The sequence below is a fragment of the Archocentrus centrarchus genome, chromosome 14, assembly GCF_007364275.1.
Source record: "Archocentrus centrarchus isolate MPI-CPG fArcCen1 chromosome 14, fArcCen1, whole genome shotgun sequence".
Classification (NCBI taxonomy): Eukaryota; Metazoa; Chordata; class Actinopteri; order Cichliformes; family Cichlidae; genus Archocentrus; species Archocentrus centrarchus.
Window position 1 is genome coordinate 12,442,331 of NC_044359.1, and position 22,620 is coordinate 12,464,950.

General features: G+C 41.8%; 1 protein-coding gene across 1 annotated transcript; it reads right to left on the reverse strand.

Moving 5' to 3' along the window:
* Positions 1-2,863: 2,863 nt before the first annotated feature.
* Positions 2,864-21,960, reverse strand: bckdk (branched chain ketoacid dehydrogenase kinase). The gene is made up of 11 exons (XM_030747121.1): positions 21,581-21,960; positions 16,850-16,918; positions 16,595-16,705; positions 8,056-8,103; positions 6,479-6,598; positions 6,029-6,127; positions 5,589-5,662; positions 4,907-5,035; positions 3,894-3,983; positions 3,622-3,777; positions 2,864-3,218 (listed from the first exon to the last, which is right to left on the reverse strand). Exons 1-11 carry the CDS (start codon positions 21,824-21,826, stop codon positions 3,074-3,076), a joined length of 1,287 nt encoding a protein of 428 aa, XP_030602981.1. The 5' UTR covers positions 21,827-21,960; the 3' UTR covers positions 2,864-3,073.
* Between the last annotated feature and the right edge of the window lie 660 nt (positions 21,961-22,620).

A 22,620-nucleotide genomic window follows, 5' to 3' on the forward strand; every position in this document is an offset into this window, starting at 1 on the left:
ACTAATTTCAGGCAGAAACAAAAGCACACTTTCTCAGTAACATGACTTTTTTTGGCTTTGTGCTGGAGATCTTTAAAATCCAAAAGTAATCTTAAGTCTACACAATTAAATTCACTTGCGTTTTGCATGCCTGCTTGAAAAGAAAAGAGAAAAAATGACGATTTTCTCTCCAGGAACAAGATTTTTCAGTTTGCCCTTTAACTCTTTTGCCAGCAGGGGGCATACAGTGCACATTTTATGCTTATGAAAGCCAGGTCTTCACCATTTTTTTAAATAAGAGAAATCCTGGTTATAGTAATGTTTCCCAAAAGAGACACAAAACTCGAAAGTTCACCTGCATCTGAAGCTATGAGGCATTTACTCATGAATAAGCTACATACATACAACATCTTCTAGACCTTCAAAGCTACAATAAACACATTCATATAGAAGGATTTATCAGTGATACAGGTACAGACAATATATTCTCTCTGATTTTTAAAAACAGTTAATCACAGGGGGATGTTTTTGCTTCACAAAAGGTCCAAAATAAATATGAACCTTTGACAAATTAAACAGATTTTGAAAGCAAAAAGAACACGTTCACAATGTTTCACAGGTCCAACCTCACTCATATGTAAACTCGGGGAAAGAAATTAAGAAATATGATATTCTGTGAACCGATTACTGAATTTATTAGATCAACAACCTTTAAAAGGTCTTTATAATTTTTTTCTAGAGACCAAACCAGTCAATAAAGTAGTCTATATAAAGCAATATGGATTCAGGTAACTGATGAGACTTTCAGACCTAACCTGTGATGAATTACAAGGCTTACAGATTCCTGATCTTGCAGATAACAGCTTAAGATCTCTAATGCCCTATCAGATTTAAAAAAAGAAAAAAGAAAAAGAAGAAAAACCATTAGCTAATACAATAATGAGCTCCTAGAACAAACAGAAGAGCTGGAGCATTCAGACTGATCTGTTGGATCTTGCATCCACTGGGGAATGTTCAACAAACTGCGAGGAGTGTTTGTGTTGACTCGTATATTGCAACTTTTCCAACACATTATGACTCTGCTTCTTTTTTCTGTTAGTACAAAAACAGCATTTGTACAGATTTTGCTGCAGTTTTCTTGTACAAACATTGAGATCACAACCTGATTATGTCATGATTTTGTTTGACACAATCTGACTCTTTTTCATTCGTCCGTCTTCTTCCATTGAGCCAATTCTGGGTCGCAGTTGGGAGGCAGAAGAGCCCAGCCACCATACTGTGGGAAGGAGGGAACACCTCAGACAGGTCGCCCATCTGTCACAGGGCCATCACAGAGAGACAGACAACCTAACGGGGATGTGTTGAGACTGTGGGAAGAAGCCAAGGTACTCTGAGAGAACCCACGCAGATACGGGGAGAACGCGCACAGGAATATAAACAAACAAACTCCATGCAGAGAGGTCCCAGCCAGCCGGTGGATTCAAACCCAGGACCTTAATGCTGTGAGGTGATGATGCAAACCACCACACCGCCACACTACTTTTTTTAATCCTCTGACTTTTTCCCCTCCTTTCTCAACCTAACAAACTGGCATTCACACTCACCAAAAACATGACTAGATGTGTACAGGTGCCAAAGTAGATGTGGCTCATCCTTGAGGATGTTTTTATCGGCCCAATTCTTCACTGAGCGTCCATCACTTATTACATAAAGAGAAGAACTGCTTGGATAGTAGAATTCAGGATAAGTAGGGTGCAGCCAAGAGGATGCTATGAGGGCGGGTTTGTCACCACACTTTCAAGTTTGATCGTCTCACAACAACGACATAGCCAAGCAATGATCTACAGCTAGCAAAAGAGCAGCAAACTTGGCTAACAGTGGAGAAACTCCTTTGTTGGCTGATGATGTGAAATAAAATGTGATCTTCTGCAAAACCTTTTCCAACAAGGACAGCCTTAAAGAAAATCAAACAGTCAACACAGAAAAAAAAAAAAAAAAAAAAAGAAGAAGCATATATCAGACAATAGCTCTCCGGTATATTGTTACTTTTAAAGTTGCTACAATAATGATAAAAACTGCTATGATCCATGCTGAGCATTACAATAAAAAAAACTTATTAATTGTGCAAAAACTATAGAAACTTTCTGACGTGTGCATCTGTGGGAACCAATAAAGGCAACTAAAAGAAAACACACACACACATACACAAAAAAAGTCAGCATGCATTTAGAGGACTAGTGTCACGCAGTAAGGCAGCTGAATACCTCGGTCGGCCTCCCTGTTCAAAAGCTCCACAAAGACGCTCCTCGACACCGAGTTTATCCCCAGAACAGAAGACAGAAACGTGTTAATGAGCATTTGGTGTTTTGGCAGTTTCTTCTGTTTTTTTTTTTTTTTTATTATCAGCCACGGCTGTACTGCAGAAGAACACAAGAGTGTGGAGGCTCCCAACACAAGCACATCAGCTCTAACATGAGGATGCTTAAGCAAAACGTATGCACTGCTTCCACCAACAGACGCCGTTTTGCCTTGCAAGCGATGACCCACTGGGAGGATCTGGGAATTTAACATATAAGCAGCTTTGACAGAGCTGCTGGAGTGTCTCAAAAGTTCCATTTGAGATATTTTTCATCACAATTTCTACTTTGAGGCTATGAGATACCCAACTTCAAAGTGAACTTCTTTAAAACTGAAGCTCTCCTTTCTTTCCATTCTCTCTAATCATCATCATCAATATTCATTATCATGCACAGTTTGTCCCAATAACCTACACATTCAATCGTCCGCTACCCGTCTCACCCCTCAAACTCCTAAACGGCATGCCACAGGGTACGAAATACAACAGGAAAACAAATGAAACGATCACCTTGAGAGGTGACATAGCTTATAATCAGTCTAAGGCAAAAACAAAGCCAAAAGAACAAGGAGTGGGTGAATTTAGGAGCCTTCTGGGAAAAAAACAAAACAAAAAAAACAAAAAACTCTTGGTTTTCTTTACTTTGTGAGACCTCGTCCTCACTGGCCTTCATTGTGGGAAACCCTCTGCACAGCCCGACTCTCTGGCTGAGTCTACAAGGATTACCAACAGGAAACTTTACACCCTGAAGCTCTCTCCTTTGCCATCAATGTGGCGCAGACGCAGATAAACATCGGTGCCGATGCCCTGCATAGACTGGATGGACAGTGAGCCACCAAGGTACTCTGCGTAGGCCCTAGACGTGGGCAGGCCAAAGCCAAACCTGCACAACACACACACACACACACACACACACACACACACACACACACACACACACACACACACACACACACACACACACACACACACACACACACACACAAAATGAAAACAGGTTTAAGATGATGAGGTAAAGCGACAGTCACACCTGACTTACAGTGATTTACTGTAAGTAAAACATTAATCTGCATCAGTGAGGAGATACTAAGCTGTAGGTAAATACGAGCAGCCACAGGAGCTTTAACTGGGTCATAAATGAGCCTCCTTGAAGCATCACGAGGCAGCTTGGAAATCACGATTTGATAAAAATCAAGACTGCACTCTTATCTCTGACACAAACATGAGTGCATCTGAAATCACATAAAATGCTGGATGCCCTGTGTTCTGTGTTTTCACATCCTTACCCATGCATAGGGTTAGACTGATTCCCACTGTTGGTAATGCTGTTGAAGAGGTTGCTCATGCGGGGATCCTGCGCGCTCTCCTCAGCTGTGCTGAAGTGGTAGTCCATCACCTTATCTATGATACTGTGAGGGATGCCGCCACCACGATCTGAGATCCTGAATCAGAGAGAAAAAAAACAAGTAGTGATCCCTTCCTTTTCAGGAGGTCTCCCCTGCAGGGGTAAGCCTGAATCATTGATCATACACACTAAAAATTTTGCAGTGGCACTCACCTGATGATAAAATCGATGTCGTTATTAGCGATGGTGACAACCACATCAGGTAGATTGTATGGGGTGTCCAGATGGCTTTCCATGGTGGCCCTGAAGATACAAATAGAAGAATCAGACAAGAGCAAATCTTATTTTTTTGAGATGCATTTCAGACTCCATCCTCCTCTCTAACATCCTGAAATCCAGTGAGGACCATCCATGACCTACTGTATATCACCGGTGAGATGGTCAGAACTTCTGGTCCTTAATTAAAATCCTGATAATGTTAAGCTCCACTTTTGTGTTAGCAAACAAATAAGTAGCCCAAGCTATAAAACTTTTAAGGCTTTTGCGTGAACAGTGAAGAGCCTGCTGAGAATCTGTTGTTCTTATGCATAGTATGAAATTTAATCAAGCCGGAGCCACATGTAAAATAGCACATGACACATGAAACCCTCACTTTATGCATTTAAAGTGCTGTTATAGTAAAGTCAGTGACCAAGTGTGTGACGTTTGATGGGTCTAGCTTGAACAGCACGCTCCAATGGTGTGACTTTGAACATCCTGGGTGAGATTGTTCTCAAGTTATCATGGTCACAAGTGTTTCAGAAAATTTGACCTCTGACCTTTAGCTTGAGGTCAAGGTGGCCGAGATTCAAACTTGTCTGAGATTTTTAGTAGATCCATCTGCAGTGTGAATTTGAGCATTCTAGGTCACATCGTCCTTGAGTTACGACCAACGTTAATGTTTCTGTGAAACGCTGATGCTATAGTATGACAATAGCTCGACTTCTTTCTTCAAACAGCAGAGCTAAAAAAAAAAAAAAAATGAAAGAGGAACGACATGGACTGTGCTTCTGTGTCCAATCTGAAACCACCAACATTCTCCAAACTCATTAAAAGCTACATCAAACAAGCTCGGCACTTTCCAAACTGCACCCTCCTCCTCAAAACCAGTAACGGCTACACTGTTGCCAACCAGCTCCAGCCCCTGCAGAGGCTGACTCCCACAGACTGAAATCTGGTTAGTTTACCTCATGGCATTCTTCAGGAGCTCTGGCAGGATGTAATCCAGAGGCAGAGGGATGAAGGGGAAGCGAGCTGCTACGTGTCCGTTGATCCTCACCCTGGGCGAGTTGCCATACTGGTGTTCACAGAGACGTCTGTCGGACATGAGGAACATTTCTCACAACGTTGAAGACTAAAGGCTTGGGTGGAGGAGCAGTAACGTCTACTGCACTCAGTGTAGTGTGTTACCATGAACAAAGCACTAAATACAGCTCAGACTGATGGGAAGACGGTTAGTTTTGTGACAAACCGAAGCAGTGAGAACGTTTACCTAATAATGCTGCTGGATGACAAATTACAGGTCATCCTGAGAGAGATGTACCAAATTAAATGGAAGTCCAACTGCATGCAAATAAACAGATAATTTTATTTCTGTTTGGTTTGATTTTATTGTGCTTAATAGCTGTGCACTAGCCCAAACAATAATTAAAGGCATTATCTCCATTATCTCCATTATCTCCGTGCTGCTTTTGATTATTTCTTTGAACTCTACAGCGGTCATTTGATTAGATTAGCAAAGGCAAACAAGGACGACAGCTCGTCCACAGCTCCGTTACTGTTTCTGAACGTTTATCAGCTGAACTCTGACTCGCCCCAGTCAACAGAAGCACAAAGTCACCTAAAGCAGAGATAAGCAAAAACACTCACCTGGCAAAATCCACCCACTTCTCTATGATCTTTTTGGGTGAGAGACGTCTGCATATGATCCCAACAAAATCAGGCTGAAACAAGAATAGAAATCTCACATTTTTTTACTCAACGCTAACAAAGTATTTATTTAGCAAAATAACTAAATCCTATCTGGTTTTATTACATAATAGCATTTATTTATATAACCAAATGCCAACGCAAACAAGGTATTTTTTATGCTTCTTTGTGGCTGAAGGTAAATGCCACCAAACCAACAACCTCTGTTTGACTGGAACCCAGTCCTGCTGGTAGCCCTACCCTAAAACTTAATCCCAATGTAGAAAAGCCGGACAACTATCAGCTCGCCCCTTGGGGCTTCCTATATGACTTGCTCTGGGTAACCAACACAGTCCAAATGTTTTAAAATCATCTGACCAACAGGGAACAGTTACACGTACGTTATCTTCATGAAGAGCAAGATGGTGCGTTGCCAGCATTCGGATTCCCAAACGAGAGCAGAGCGTTGTATCCAGGAAGTTGCGGATGACTGTCTCATCCTGTGACAGCAAGAAAAAAAACAAAAAAACAATGTGATTGACATGTCACAGGTAAAACTCACTCATCATCTTCACTCTAACAGCTGTTTAAAAAAAAAAAAAAAAAAAAAAAACAGCTGGTGAAGCAGCAAGCTTAAAAATTACAAACGTCATGAGTATCTTTCATTTTACAGGCAGATTAGTGGGTTTCTTGACAAAACCCTACATAGTCTGCAGAGAATGCCCCAGATAAAAATAAACTGACATTAATAACCTACTCTATGCTGAAAAAGAATAAGCAGTGTTAGTAAGTAGTCATTTCCAGCAAATGGTGAATCCTGATGTTCCAGGTTAGAATTAGTGTTTGTGTACCTGGATGTGTCTGCGACACTCCCTGAAGCCCTGAGCCAGCATGGTGACCACATCCTTATGGTCATCCAGCAGCTGCCGCACGAGTTTGCAGAAACGAGCCTCCACGTCTTGATCTTTGATCTGCAAACAAAGGGACGCGCTTCGCATTAAACCCCACACGTAAACAAACAGCCTGCCTCATCATTTTTAATTTCACACTTATTTTGACGTAAATGAAGACTCGACTCTTCGTGTTTACCTGCTGCTCTGTGATAAATTCAGCAGAGGAATCACCAGATTTTTTTTTTCCGTTTACAGAAATTAATCTTACTGGTCACAGTTTAAACCTGCCGGTAATGAGAACCACGTCTTTCACCATCTGTGGGTTTATTTCTTAGATCCACAGATGTTGGCTCAAGAAATAAATCAATTAAAGAATCACGGGATAAGTGAAAGGGAAAAAAAAGCATGTGTGTTGAAAATCAATCTAGCACCTTTGTGCAGATAGTTGTCCATAAAGTCCTTAAAAGGACAATAGACAAGCCAACAATGAGACAAAAGCAAACCAGGCCCAGGCATAGAGACAGAAGAGTGGTGAGTAAAATTTGGTGAAATTTTTTTTAGACAGTATAATTTCCCATGAGAGCCACTGTAGTATAGATGACTCAAATCTGATGATTTGTCTCTTTAGTTTCCTTTTAAATCAGACTGACAGGATCTCTTATTTTTAGCTACCCCAACATCTGGCTCATATCTTTGGAAATGTGTTTATAGAGGAGTACAAGAAGAGTATGAAAGCCTACGCACAGCACAGCGCTTCAATGCTCTGTATTATAAAGAATACACACACATTTACAGGCACTGACAGACAGGTGTTCTACTTTCTTTTTCTGAGGGCTCAATTAGATGTAAATGTCACCAGTCAGAGAAAATGTGCTCAGCAGGTTTGATATCTGCGACTGTACATGCACAAACACACGAGCACCTGGGCGTGCTTGTCTGCTTTGTCTAGAAAAAACAAAAAACACAGAACACAGGGATCACCTTGCTACTGCGTGCCTCAGCCAGCCAGAGTCTGAGATTTACAAGCAAGTTTATCCAGACTGAAGAAATTTAATATGAAATTACACCTAACAGGTAACCCTGATTTTTGATTCTGACTGAGCATGAGTTATAGTGCTGACAGTACACAAAGCATCAATAATCAATGTTCCTGAAAAGCTACAAATTTTAAAATACTTCATACGCATCCTCAACTCAGTAGCATAGAAGAGCCGTACACCAGCCTACAGTACGGCGTTTCAGGGGTAAACATAGATTGATTGGAAAGAAACACATTTTCACTGACAGAAATAATACATATGGCTAATGTTTCATTTATTAAAGCATCACTCGCGGCTGGCTTAGACCCGATCAGCTGGGCCAATCCTGCAGATGCTGCAGGCAGACTGATCACATGTCTTGACAACAGAGGTTCACACTTCCTGTTTTGCTCATGAGCAAACCCACTGCCTGAGAAACGAAGGGCTTGAACTCATGACCCTGTGTTTGTGCACGTGTGTGTTTACTCTTGGTGTCTGAGTGGGTAGGGCACTCACCTCTGGAAAGTCGCTGAGCATGTGGTAGGCTCTGATATACAGTTCATGCTGTGAGAAAAAAACAGAGAGGTGCGGGCTAGAGTTAGACAATTCTGTGACTGTTCACTCAACCAGAAAGCATCACACCACCAGCACGGCCCCCAGACTGGGCCTCACTGCGCTACAAGTCCACACGAGGCTCGCATTAGGGAATGTTTCAGGATGCGTCAGTGGGATGAGTTTTCTGTTACTGACAGCGTTGAGAAACTTCTTCAAATTAAATTCTGGAGTAAATGACTCATCTTGACGTGCTTAAGCTGAAGAATTGAACTTCCATGTCATTTCTGATTGAAGAGCTAACAGTGCAACGACATCCACTGTGACCTACATCACAAGTACTGGCACAGAAAAGGAGCTTTGCTTTATGCAATCAACACAGAGAAGAAAAGGAAGGAATCTAGGTGAAAGTTCATCGGCAACGAGACATGCAGAGGTGGCGAATTACTCACAGAGCGCTCGCAGAGGAATAAAAAGGGCCAGAGGGAACAACGACAGTAACGAGTCTTTTGGTTTCAGAGAATATTTATCCAGCCACACTGACATTTCGTGGTTATGTTTTTAAGATATCTGTGTGCCAAGCCTGTGGCCAGCTTCACCTCTCTACAGGGTGGTTTAAGGGGAATTTCGTCTGAAATGGCATCTGAAAAACTAAAAAGCCTCGTGCTTCCAAGATCAGCGTTCTGCTGATGTGGACCGTTTTTGCTGGAAGAAACAATCCATATGAAAAATTAGGAAAGTAGACAGACAGGCACAGTGACAGATGTGTCATTAAGTATAACTAATTTATATGACAGGCCTGAATTATGTGCGAAACAAATGAATATATCAAAATTATTTAGTGGGTGGAATAAATGCTCTTTGAAAGTGTGTGACACTTTGTTCACAATGGATCTGATGCAAGAACCAGTCATACAAAAACCTTTACTGGGAAACAGCTGGAGTGAGCCCTTCATCAAACCCCCCAATCAACAAGCTCCACTGACTGTTTTACATGCTGAAAATCTACAATGTCTACAATAAGGCTGCAGAAATCATAATCAAAATATGCAGATGAACTGTTAACTTAGTCTGACCCCATGTTTAAAATCAGGCAGCTATATCGCAGTAATACCTGCAGCAAGCAGGGGTGAGTCTTAAGGGGGCCATGGGGTGTACCAGACCATATTTATTTCAAGGCATTAGAAACATTATTTTGCAGATTAAGATTAATATAAAATGTAAATAAAAATTAAAGCCGCAAGCGGCGATGAGCGGGCCCTCGCACCCGGCGCGCGTCGACCCCTGGCGCGCTCCAGCCAAGCCGCGCGTCGACCCGTGGCACGCTCCAGCCGAACCGCGCTCGGAGGTTCTCGCAGACGAGAGAGTAGCTGGCTCACCCGGCTGCTGACGGCTCAGCAGGCTAGCCGTACTTCGCGTCGATCGTCTCCCGCTCCCACTAGGTGGCGTCGGTGAGTGCCCACTAATTAATATGTCACAATGCTCTATGTAATGCCTGCAGCCATCAATGAAACTGTAATGACCATAGGATGATGAGTATCAGTGTCCTACTGATTTCCTGTTGCCACTAGGTGGCGTTATGAGTGTGAAACAAAGCTGATAGAGGGGTGTGTCCAGTCTCCCTTACCCTCCCATTAAGCCTGTGAAGTTTGAGGCAGATCGGACAATGTATGTCAGAGATGTAACAATTTGGTGCACTGTGGTATATGAGTAAAATCCCACATTTAGAGGGTTGCTACGGCAACAGCGTTCAATATTCTACAAAACCATGAATATCTTTTGATGGGCTACTTGTGTAGATGATCTGGAGCCATTTTGGTGTGACTGGATGAAAAGCTGTAGTAGAAGATGATTCAAATAGCAGGCCTGAAAAATGTGAGAAATGCTGCAAAAATGACACCTTAATTAGAACATGTCAGGCTTCCTGTTGGATTTCGGCTATCGGTCCAAGAGACTTTTTTGTACGTCTTAGGATGTTACTTCAGCATGCACGATTTCAGGTACACAGACCAAGCACTGCCCTGGGGCTGATGTTTAGAACCTATCTGGGCCTGAAATGGAAAAAAAGTCCAAATTCAGAGGGTTGCTACGGCAACACCGTTCAATATTCTACAAAACCATGAATATCTTTTGATGGGCTACTTGTGTGGATGATCTGGAGCCATTTTGGTCTCACTGGGTCAAATGCCCTAGGAGGAGTTGAGGCAAAAAGGCCTGGAAAAGGCGAAAAATGCTGCAAAAATGACACTTTAAAGTGAACGTGGCTGACTTCCTGTTGTGTTTCGGCTATCGGTCCAAGAGACTTTTTTGTAGATGTTAGCATTTTACATCAGCAGGCACATTTTCAGGTACATAGAGAAAGCACAGCCCAGGGGCTGATGTTTAGAATCTCTGTGAATTTGAAATTGAAAAAAGTCCAAATTCAGAGGGTTGCCATGGCAACACCGTTCAATATTCTACAAAACCCTGAATAACTTTTGATGGGCTACTTGTGTAGATGATCTGGAGCCAATTTGGTGTCACTGGGTGAAATGCCCTAGGACAAGTTCGTTCAAATAGCAGGCGTGGAAATCGCAAAAATTGACACCTTCAATTGAAGAAGGCCGACTTCCTGTAGGGTTTGGGGTATGGGTCCAAGAGACTTTTTTGTACGTCTTAGTATGTTACATGAGCATGTACATTTTCATACATGTAGATAAAACGTAGCTCCGGGGCTACTCAAAAAACTTGCTATTTTAAGATATTCCGAGCTGCCACTAGGCGGCGCTCTAACGTTTATGGACTTTATGCATATGAGTGTGTTCAGGGCAGCATGCTTATCACACCACTGAAGTTTGAGCCAGATTGGGCAAGTTGGCTTTGAGTTACAGCCATTTTTGTGTTCATGGCGAATCATCGAACTTTGCCGTCCCATACGGGTCACGCCCTTTTGCCAAAAACTCACAGTTTTGAAAACACAGTAAGTCCAACTTCTTAAGGCTTTCCAGGTGAAATTTGAGATGGTTCTGCTAAACCACCTTGGAGCTGGACCTCCAAGTGTAAAATATGACATTTCCTGTTCCCACTAGATGGCGCTGCGACTGATATTAAATATTGTCATATGTATGTGTTCAGGGGGGCACCCTCATCCTACTGGAGAAGTTTGATGCACATTGGATCATGTAGGTATGAATGAGAGGCAATCAAAATTTCATGGCGAATGATCAAAGTTCAAAGGGGCATAAGGACCCCTCCCCCTTGGCAAAAACTCACCATTTTCGAGATTTAGATTCCCCTGGGGGTGTAGGTTAGACAAACCAAATATGAAGATGATAACGTCTAAAACCTCTGAGTTATTAGAAAAAGTGTGAGGGCTGCAAATCGCCAAATTTGCATAATTAATTCAAAATGGCGGACTTCCTGTTGGGTTTAGGGCATGGCTCCAAGAGGATTTTTTGTGCGCCTGGACATGATATACATGTGTATGAAGTTTCATTCATGTACGTGAAACACAGCGGTGGGGCTCCAGTTTAGGGGGCGCTAGCGAGCCATTTGGGCGCGCCCTTGCCCGAGCCCATTAAAATACTTAAATTTTCACCAGGTGTGACGCATGTGCAAAGTTTCATGAGTTTTTGAATATGATAAACCCCCCAAAAAGCCAATTCATTTGCCTGAATAATAAAAAAAAAAAAAAAAAAAATAATAATAATAAACGAAGCAATTACAATAGGGCCTTCGCACAGTTCGTGCTCGGGCCCTAATAAATAAATAGATACAGTAGTATGGTGGTGTGGTGGTTAGCGCTGTTGCCTCACATCAAGAAGGTCCTGGGTTCAAATCTGGCTGGGCCTTTCTGTGTGGTGTTTGCATGTTCTTCCTGTGTCTGTGTGGGTTTTTCTCCAGGTACACCAGCTTCCTCCCAAAGACATGCAGCGAAGTGGGGTTAGGTTAATCGGTGATTCCAAATTGCCCATAGGTGTACCCTGCCCTATGCCAGCTGACATAGGCTCCAGCCCAACTCTACTAATGTAAGAAAGCCTTCCAAGAGGACAGAGTAAAGCCTATTTTATTTTATGCCTTAGTTCAGGCTGTATCTATACCTTATATAGATACTGTGAATGCTGCAAAGCATTCACAGTATTGTTCTTGTACTCCAAAAACCTTCGGTCGCTAAAAACTCAAGCAGCGTTTGGGCTACAGACACCGTTCTGGTATCAAAACGTTCAGCCTGTTCTGGAGATTTATGCTATTACTTTTCTTTTTTGTAACCATTATACTTTTTAAGATATTGAACTTTTTATAATCTTCATTTTTGCCATTCAAAATGAATGGGGAAGTTTCAAATCCTTTTCAAATCCTTTCAGGCTTTAAAAGCTAATAACTTCAGCATACTTTCAGCTAGAAAAACCATTTAAGCTTTAAAATGAAGCCAAGCCTTTCAGCTATTCAGCTATTACTTGGTGTTTCAAAATCTCTTACGGTTTAAGCACAGTGAGCGTTTAAGTTTACGGTGTTTTTTCAGCCGTTTCAGAGTTTATAATGGTTGTGTATTGCGTTTGCTAGAGTGGGAGCCTGATTAGTAGAGTGGGAGACTTCAAAAGTTTCAGGTGGAAAATTTATTTTTAAACTGACACTGTGTCCACACTCTTTGCGCTACAGCCATCATTTTATGCTCAAAATTTAGAGCTGCTTCTCTACTTTCAAACAATGTGTCTCTAAACCCTGTCAAATGTAAACTTTTTAAAATGTGAGGGTTTAAGCACAGGGAGTACCTTCCAACTCCTCCATTAGCCTCCATAGTAATTTCAGAGAGCTGATTTTCTCTAAAGCAGAAATGAGCAACTTTTTTAAACTGCTCCCACGACCACACTTTTGAGCCCAGGAAAATAAAAATTACACCACTGTTTAGAGCAGGTCCTTGTGGCACTCACAGTTCAAAAATGATTTTGATAGGAGCTACGGTTTTTGACTTAGAAGCACTTATTTGACAGGTGCGCCGAGTCAAATTTGGCCAGAGTGCATGCACCTCAGCAGGTAAGCAGTGCACCTGGCAGGTGTTTTCAATTGGCGCATTTACAAGCATTCAGCCTGGGGGAGCTCTCCAATATATATGCATGCAAACCTCACTCCTTGTGTGAGACTCCTGTTGGCTCAGTGGTAGAAACGGACCATGAATGCAGAAGAAGCAGAGAGAACAGGTTCAAGTCCCACTTTACCCTAAACTTAAAAGATTGTCCATTGGGTTTTGAACTTTATATCTTTTCATATTCAATGATATTAAACTCATTTTTTCCACAGCTTTCTGCACCTTCTTTCTCCTTCACGTTTAGGACAAAGTTTTAGTGTGCGTTTATTTCTTCAAGCAGTTTTTGAGCCTTTAAAACTTTTTATATTAACACATTAGCAAATTTCAGCTGAACAAGAAAAAAGATCTTGTTGCTTTAATTTGCTGTGACTGCACTCACTCTAGTGGCTAACCAGAGAAGCAGCAGCTTTAATGACACAATGTCAGAATAGCATGCTTAGGAAAAATGGGCAGAGGTCATCAGCTGCCATAGCCACTTCAGTCATGGTGGCCCATTATCAGCCACCCTCAATAACCACACATTGACATCACAAACCAACAATCACAGTAAAACCAACAAAACATCACTGAATAACTGATAAACACGAATAACTAAAACTCCCAAACATCAACATAAACACTCCCATAAGTCCCTGCTTCTGTGGCTCCTCCAATTGGCTGCCACAACAGCAGATTCATTCTGTCCACAATTTTCTGCACTTTCATTCTCCTTCACGTTTAGGAGAATCATTCATTGTATTTTAACATTTTAAAAACATTCCCAAATATTTCAGGAATGACAGCAATTCAGCTGAAAGCCTTCAGTTGCAAGACATTAAACTACAGTACTAAACTTGGATTTAACTTCTCAATATGTTTTACGGTTTTTCTTCAACTCGTTTAAATTTCTTCAGGCTGATTCTTGGCATTGAATACAAATTCATGAACTACAATTACAGACCTTGTAGCTTCTGGCAATTCATGTGATCACCTACTGGTTACACAGAGAAACTGGATTTAATTTACACAAACTGGGAACACCTTGAACATGAAAAACAGCCCAAGGTCATCTGCTGGCATAGCCACCTCACTCATGGTGCGTCCTTTCAATGTCTTTTCTGGTGTTTCTTCAGCTACAGTTTAAATTTCTTCAGGCATTATTCTTTTTTTTTTTTTTGTACAACCCTTTATATAGAGTGGCAATTAAACAAACTTGAGTTTAAGAAGAAAGAGATCTTCTAACTCTTTGCCAAACCTGTGCTCACCTACTGGTTGCACATAGGAATTGCACTTAAGTTACACAAACTTGAACAGGAAAAATGGTCCAAGGTCATCAGCTGCCAAAGCCATCTGACTCATGGTGGCCCATTTCACCCATTTCAATGTCTTTTATGGTTTTTCTTCAGGTGCAGTTAAAAATTTCTTTATGCTGTTTTTCTGCCGTTTAAGCAAATCAAATTTAATTTAGCTACTTTCTTGACAATTTCAGCTGTTTTGAATTTCAAATTCATTTTTCAGCATTTTGCAGGTGCTTTAACTCTTTCAGCCAATCAGAATTCAGCTCTGAAGCATTTCCTGGCATTTCAGCTGCAATCTTTCAGCATGCAGCATTCACAGTGCATTTTCTTCAGGAAATGCTTTTTCTAGTTGTATTTGATATTACTGCACTTGTGATTATTTATTTCTGCATTTAAGAAAATGTTTCCTTTTTTTTGACAGATATGTCTTTAAAAAAAAATTGCAATCTCTAAAGAAAAACTATTTTTTTCCATTGAATATTTATTATTGCTCACTACTAAGACAAAAGTATTTTCATCCTATTACTCATTTAATCGATGGAGTAATTAATAGAATATTTGATTACAAAAACAGCTGCAGGGAAGAGTTGCTGCCCCAGGTGGAAGAGTTCAACTATCTCTGGGTCTTGTTCACGAGTGACGGGAGAAGGGAGTGGGAACTCGGCAGACAGATCGGTGCAGCGTCCGTCGTGGTGAAGAGGGAGCTGAGTGTGAAAGCAAAGCTGTCAAGCTACATCCCTACCCTCACCTATGGTCACGAGCTTTGGGTAGTGACTGAAAGAATAAGATCGTGAATACAACCGGCAGAAATGAGCTTCCTCCAAAGGGTGGCTGGCCTCTCCCTTAGGGATAGGGTGAGGAGTGCGGCCATTTGGGAGAGGCTCAAAGTAGAGCCACCGCTCCTCTGCATCAAAAGGAGCCAGTTCAGTTGGTTCGGGTGTCTGACTAGGATGCCTCCTGGGCGCCTCTTGGGTGAGGTGTTCCGGGCATGTTCTATCAGGAGGAGGGCTAGAGGCAGACCCAGGACACGCTGGAGAGACTATATCTCTCGGCTGGCCTGGGAACGCCTTGGGGTCCCTCCGGATGAGCTGGTGGAGGTGGCTGGAGAGAGGGAGGTTTTGGCTTCTCTGCTTAGGCTGCTGCCCCCGTGACCCGGCCCCAGATAAGCTGAAGAAAATGGATGGATGGAAACAACTACTAGCTGCAGCCCTACAACCATGTCTGCTAAAAAGTTGGAAGACTGTGAAATTTAAATTAACAGAATGAAGTGTTTTCTAAGTTATTTAAACTCCATAATTGAAAATAGTACAAGGGCAAAAGGGGTGTCCAAAAAAAAAAACAACAACAAAGAAAAATAAAGAAATCTTTTAATGGGATTTTTTAAATGACATTGCATTTGAGTACTGCTAAGTACAGCTTTGACTGACAGGTGTGCCGACACCATCAGCTGTATCTGACAGCTTACTGCCAGTGCTCACCTGTGCTGATTCAAATCACTGAACAGAACCACTCCACTGTGTTTTTGGTGCTAGTGCCTTTTAAAGTATTTTTAATGGGAATATCTGACAAATAATATCTGACTAGCTGTTTGATAAGGCCCATCCAGGAAGTCTGTGCTTCACTTTTATTTAATTGCCTGTTACTAAACACCAACTATGTGAATGCAGATTGCAAACCAAGCTTGCTAAGATCAGATGATAACTCAGAACGCCACCACACTTCCATTTTTAAAATGCAGTTTATGTGCAATATATGGTTTGGAAAAATGTTGCTGAAACATGCAGAGCCTTTCGTGAAAAACAACATTTGGGTGGCAGCATAAAAAACAACCCATTAGCTACAGGATATCCTATAAAGAGTTTACAGATTGTTGATACCACTATTATGTGTATTAGCATTATGTAAAAAACCCCCTTGCAGTTGTATCTCAGCTTGGTATTGAACCACTAACCTGCTTTAAGCCCCAGTGGGACAACTGAGTTGACAGGGAGCACCTTAAGAGAGCTTTCCCATCCTCTCATTCAAAGTTCAGTCAAGACTCTCTGGTACAGCAGCCTAATTGTTACTTTCTTTTTATAGAATCTCCAGCAGCGCTCACTTCCTGTATAGCTCAGCAAACTGTAAACTGTATTTGGGTGTGTCAGGAGGACTGTCTTCTTACCACTTGCAGAATGGTGGGGTTGCAGCCGATAATGAAGGGCAAGCTACGGAAACCCTTGATGCGATGGGCGATCCGTACAGGCAGCTCCTTGTGGAGGTACTTGGCACTGCTCTGTGATCACACGCACACGCACACACACACGCACACACACACACACACGCACACACGCACACACACACAGATAATAGTGAATTATCTCAAAGGCCTCATTAAACATACACTTAACAGAACTCCCAGCATGGATAAAATATTTACCAAGATGTGGTGGCCATCAGCAGATTTCCCAGAATACAGCAGGGTTGCTAACGTCAGTCGAACAGAGGCCTGGGAAGACAGTGACACATTAAATTATATGCACATTCACAACAGCAGAGCTTGACACTGTGTTTTAGTTTTCCAGTGACATTAATGCAAACACAGGTTTATCATCCCCATGAAAAACGTAGTCCTTCACAGTGTTCTCTTCCCCCAACAGATTTTTAGCTGGGACGCTGAAGCACACTCAGGCTTGACCTGAGGTCTCTCCATACTTTTCTTGGCTGTACGAGTGATGGGCAGTGCTGAGTGTTTGCAATACATAATGACACATTTACATTGTACTGTATAATTTATATTCAGAAAGTCCCTAATCTGCTACCCCAAACTGCAGTGAATCAGGCGACTTACTTTGGGATTGTTTCATTCTGAAGCACAAGAACAAGTCTACAGCACCACTGAACCTAGACACACAGAAAGCAGAGAAGCTGGCTGACCTTAACTAACTGCTGTATTTTTTAAAAAGTCACACACGTAAAAATATTAGTAACTTTTTACATCTGAACTAATTTGCCTGGTTTGTCTGCTTGAAAAACAAACGGCTGACTGTCGGAAAGACTCGTTTTTGGTTTCTTTAAAAGTTCCTGGGACTAAAAGCACTGGATACTTAGGAAAAAAAAACCACAGCAGAACAGCAGAACATCTGAAACTCAGGTTGTTGTTATATGCTGTGTGACTGTGTTTCCATTCCACTGTTAGGCCAAGCTTACATAGCATGTGGTAAAGTCAAACGCAGGCTGTGGACATATGAGACAGCACTGCACGCTGTCTTACTGTATTTGCGACAACTCCAAATATGGGCTCGCTTCCTGTAGCAATACAACAAGAAAATTGCATTTTGTTGTATTTTTATTGTTCTTGTTTGGCCCATTTTGTGCTGCGGGTGAGAGAAAGAATACACCAAAGACCCCTGTTAAAAATGCGTGAACACAGCCTGAAGCACAAAAACCAGCTGAACGCAGAAAGCTGATAACCACCATCACGACACCCGTTATCTCTGACTGGGTTTCCAGATTTCGTCGAGCCAGCTTACGCCAAGAAAGCCTGCCCTCGTAGCACACCCCCTCACAGGAAACACTACTTGAAATTACTGCTGAACAGCACTCAGTTGTTTACATTTAACCAGATAAGTCCATTAAATCTTCAATGTCACCTGGATAGCATCGTTAGCCTTTATAGTAAGAGAAAGTTTGTGTTCAAGAATTATTTTCTATGACCTCTATATCGATTAGAATTAAATGAAATTAATTGAAAATTTAAAAAAATATTCTTGACAGAAAGAGTGAGAAGAGAAAAACAAAACCACTTTCAGGGTGACTCAAATCTGCAAACTCTTACTTTCAACTCCTCTGCTCGTCCTACTGAGCTAACTGACTTTCCACTGGAGAAAAAGCATTCCTGAATTTATGATACTGACATCACAGACAGGGATGGGATAACTGTAAGAGTCTGTAGCATTAAGTTCACCATGCACAGAATTATAAATAGCTTAAAAAGTGTTGGTTATTAGGAAAAAAGGCTCTGGTAATACTAGTCTGTGTGTAAGACATTCTGTGGATGTCTGTTCACAATCATCTACTAATCATATCAGATGGCATTGTTAAAACAAAAACAAAAAAATGTGCATGTGTTGGTGCACGCGCACATGTTATGCTGTGCTCCAGTACTGTACAGCAATACACCTCTGCTCAGCAGCTGGAGCAAATCATGGCATCACCTGCAAACAGCCACAGCAGGTCATCCCATCTGAGGGTGCCACAGCGAGGTGCCAATACAACAATCTGAGCTACCCCATGCTGACAAAAACACTAAAATGGTTTGGGTTTCCTGATGAATCACTGCAAAAATACTGGTACACTTACACAGCCCATGTCAGAGATACTATAGAAGAATCTACTTTCAGCTGCTCCCTTATTCACAAGGGAGCAGCAGGTAGCTCTGCACAAGTTTTTACACCAGATGTTAGAAGGGATTTGTGTCTCTTCCCAGAATTGAACCAGGGATCTTTCACTGCTAAGCCATACTATAGCATAATAAAAAATCCAAAAACTGTTGTAACTGTTAAAGTAATGTGTCTTTAAATTACAGTTGCAGTCAATAGCATTCATTCAAACCTCACAGTAATATGCAAATTGCAGCTGTAGAAGTAAAAAGCATTGTGCAAATACATGCAGAATACACGTCTGTACATCTTATGATGGTTTACAGATCTGGGATCAGATTGCAAATTAAAACCCAGGATAAACGGAGCCTAAGAGGCACACCCAAGTCAAACAGACATCAGTTTTATAAGCTTAAGCTGTATTTACCCCAATATGACACTGACACTCCAGTGCAAAACCAGTTTTCACAAGTGGAGAATGTACAAGTGGAAGAAAAACCACTCATTCCTCTTGGATCCAAATGCTAAGAAATGTCACTGCAGTCCTAATCTTTACATTTTATCCCTTTACACAACCCCCAAGCTGGGAGCCACTGGTCACTACAATCTCCTGGATTTCTTGTGTTGGTGGGAAGAGCTGTGCTACATGCACAAATCTCCAACAGTGTAATAAATGTATTAGTTTTCTGGCACAATTAGATTATGTTTACTGCTGCAACCATCCAGCCCTTTCCCCTGGATGGTTATCAGTGTACAGGACAACAATTGTTATTTGTCATAGTGTTGTAGTGGGTGGGGTGGGGTTTTGTTTCAGTATTTGAGTTCCTTCCTCTTTTTAATAAGTAGTCTCAGTTTACCATGAGAATACTTGTTATACTTGTTATATAGGAGTTGACAAAAAATTAGCAATTCAATTCAATTCAATTTTATTTATATAGCACCAAATCACAACAAACAGTCGCCTCAAGGCGCTTTGTATTGTGGGTAAAGACCCTACAATAATACAGAGAAAACCCAACAGTCAAAACGACCCCCTATAAGCAAGCACTTGGCGACAGTGGGAAGGAAGAACTCCCTTTTAACAGGAAGAAACCTCCAGCAGAACCAGGCTCAGGGAGGGGCAGTCATCTGCCGCGATCGCTTGGGCTGAGGGGAGAGAAAAGGCTGTTGAAGAGAGCCAGTGATTAATATCAATTAATGATTAAATGCAAAGCAGAGTATAAACAAAGTAAATAAGGTGAATGAAAAGAAACCGTGCATTATGTGAACCCCCCAGCAGACTAGGCCTATAGCAGCATAACTAAGGGATGGCTCAGGGTCACCTGATCCAGCCCTAACTACAGGCTTGATCAAAAAGTTAAGTTTTAAGCCTAATCTTAAAAATAGAGAGGGTGTCTGTCTCCAGAATCCAAGCTGGAAGCTGGTTCCACAGAAGAGGGGCCTGAAAGCTGAAGGCTCTGCCTCCCATTCTACTCTTAAGTATCCTAGGAACCACAAGTAAGCCAGCAGTCTGAGAGCGAAGTGCTCTGTTGGGGTGATATGTTACTATGAGGTCTTTGAGATAATATGGGGCCTGATTATTCAAGACCTTGTATGTGAGGAGAAGGATTTTAAATTCTATTCTCGATTTAACAGGGAGCCAATGGAGAGAAGCCAATATGGGAGAAATCTGCTCTCTCTTTCTAGTCCCTGTCAGTACTCTAGCTGCAGCATTTTGGATCAGCTGAAGGCTTTTCAGGGAGCTTTTAGGACAGCCTGATAATAATGAATTACAATAGTCCACCCTAGAAGTAATAAATGCATGAATTAGCATCACTCTGAGAAAGGATGTTTCTAATTTTAGAAATATTGCGCAAATGCAAAAAAGCAGTCCTAATTCAAATATCTGTTTGAGTAGAGCCAACAGTAGGAGACGGAGGAAAGGAAGGAGTGCTTTATGAGGAAAGAGTTACATCCATACCTCCATCTTTACTGATGATAACAATAATATGGTTGACAATTAGGATTATGGAAACCGAGTGACTCAAGGAATCAGTGCGTTCGCTTTCGTTTCACTTATAGGCAAAGTATTTTAGACATTGGCGAAATAATTCCTCATTAACTAGGTCAACATAAGTTCCATCGCTGAAACTTTACACTATCAACTCTCCTATTATTGGGCAATCTTTTCATATCCATAGTCTAGCTCCCATTACAGTTTTGCACTGGCAGTTCGTCTTGTCCGGTAAACATCAGGGAAAACAGAGGAGCGATGTTAATTTGTCTCAAAAGCTCAGCAAGTTACAGATAATTTTAAAGTGGAACTCCCTGGCGTTGTATTCAGGTCTCGTTTCGATAAATGGTCATTTTCAAAGATAACGTACCGGCCTTGTCGGCGACTCTGCATTATTATTTTTTAACAGTGCATTATAATTCAATACAATAATTTCACCTCAAACAAATAGAAAATAGCCAAAACTAAATACATAAAATCGGTTCTTTTATTTTGATAGAAGTTCCAATACATAAATGGAAAATTAGTAATTATTTTAATCTTACAACTACAAATGTTTTGTTGTTAACAGCTTTATTCGTGTTTTAAAGGAAGTCGTCTTTCAACTTCTAACCAGTCAGACATCAGTTCTAAAGAACTCTTTTAATTAGAAGAATTTCATATTCACTGCCTTTTCACCTGTCCCTGAACGTCGTACAACCCAGCCACAGCTAGCTACAGCTAGCTTTGTTACCCAACAGTTAGAAGACCGTTTCAGGAGGGAACGCGTTACACTGTTTTTGGTTTGTTTTTTTACCTTTTCTGCAGAAACATCTATCGCAGACTGGTTGTAAAACGAGGTGACAGTCTTCGACCGCTCTCTCGCCATCTCTGAATATCCCTGCATCGAGGACGTTGACCGAAATCTCCGGCTCCCTGTGCCTGCCAGCGGCGGTACTGTTTTGGTGGCGGGGGCCAGCAAGAGGCTGCCGAGCCTCGGCCTGGCCCTGCTGGCTGTGCCGCTCAGCATCTCCGCCACTATACCCGCCAGGACCAGACGCATCTGGAGACGAGCTGTGTGTACGAACGGGGCTGCCCTGTTCTCATACAAACATGGAATTTCACAGTTGCTACGAGGCCATTAGGGTTGTGTCGTACTAGAACACAAAGGCACGTATCTCTGAATACAGTTGCGTTGAGGGTACAGAGAGGGCTTTATACGCGTTGGCCAGTGAGGAAGAGAGCTGGAGAAACGACATGACAGCTCAGCCAATCATCCACCAGAGGCGGAGCGAAGCAGCATCAAGAACACCCCAAAGCCCAGTGTCTCTGAAACCCCCACCCTCTCACCCTCTGTACTGTACTGTAAAAAAGAACAGTCAGTTGTTAAACTGCACTCGGTCATGAGTTTTAGTGCCAAGCTTGTGGCTTAAGGGGACAGCTTTAAGATGCAGTACCCTCTCCACCCCCTCTTCTCGTGCAAGTCTGGTGGAGGCTATTTCTGATCCGAATCAACACTGCCATGCAAAAGCTTGGTTACTTGTTAATAGTTTATGCAGGTAAAAATGAGATTAAGACCAACAATTCAAAAATACACTTTTTGCTTTTTCCCCATATTTTGCAGCAGAGGTGATCTCAGAGTTTTGAGGACAGAGTGCCCAGGTTGGAAAAAAAAACAAGTGTTTGAGGGCCATAAAGTTAGGGTCTCTGTTCAGAGCTGGAAAATGAAAATCTCATAAGTTTCACTTACTAAATAAATAAATGTTAATAATAGAGAATGTCCCAACAACCAGGGATCGGACCACCAGGGCCTCCACCTTTGACTGCCACCTAACATACAGGGGTTGGACAATGAAA

Excerpts from the sequence above, each read along its gene's own strand:
- bckdk (XM_030747121.1), bottom strand. The coding sequence starts at position 21,826 with ATGCGTCTGGTCCTGGCGGGTATAGTGGCGGAGATGCTGAGCGGCACA. Across the intron at positions 6,599-8,055 it reads TGCTCAGCGACTTTCCAGAG|ATCAAAGATCAAGACGTGGA; the intron begins GTGAGTGCCCTA and ends CTTTGTTTGCAG. Across the intron at positions 5,036-5,588 it reads AAGTGGGTGGATTTTGCCAG|ACGTCTCTGTGAACACCAGT; the intron begins GTGAGTGTTTTT and ends CATGTCCGACAG.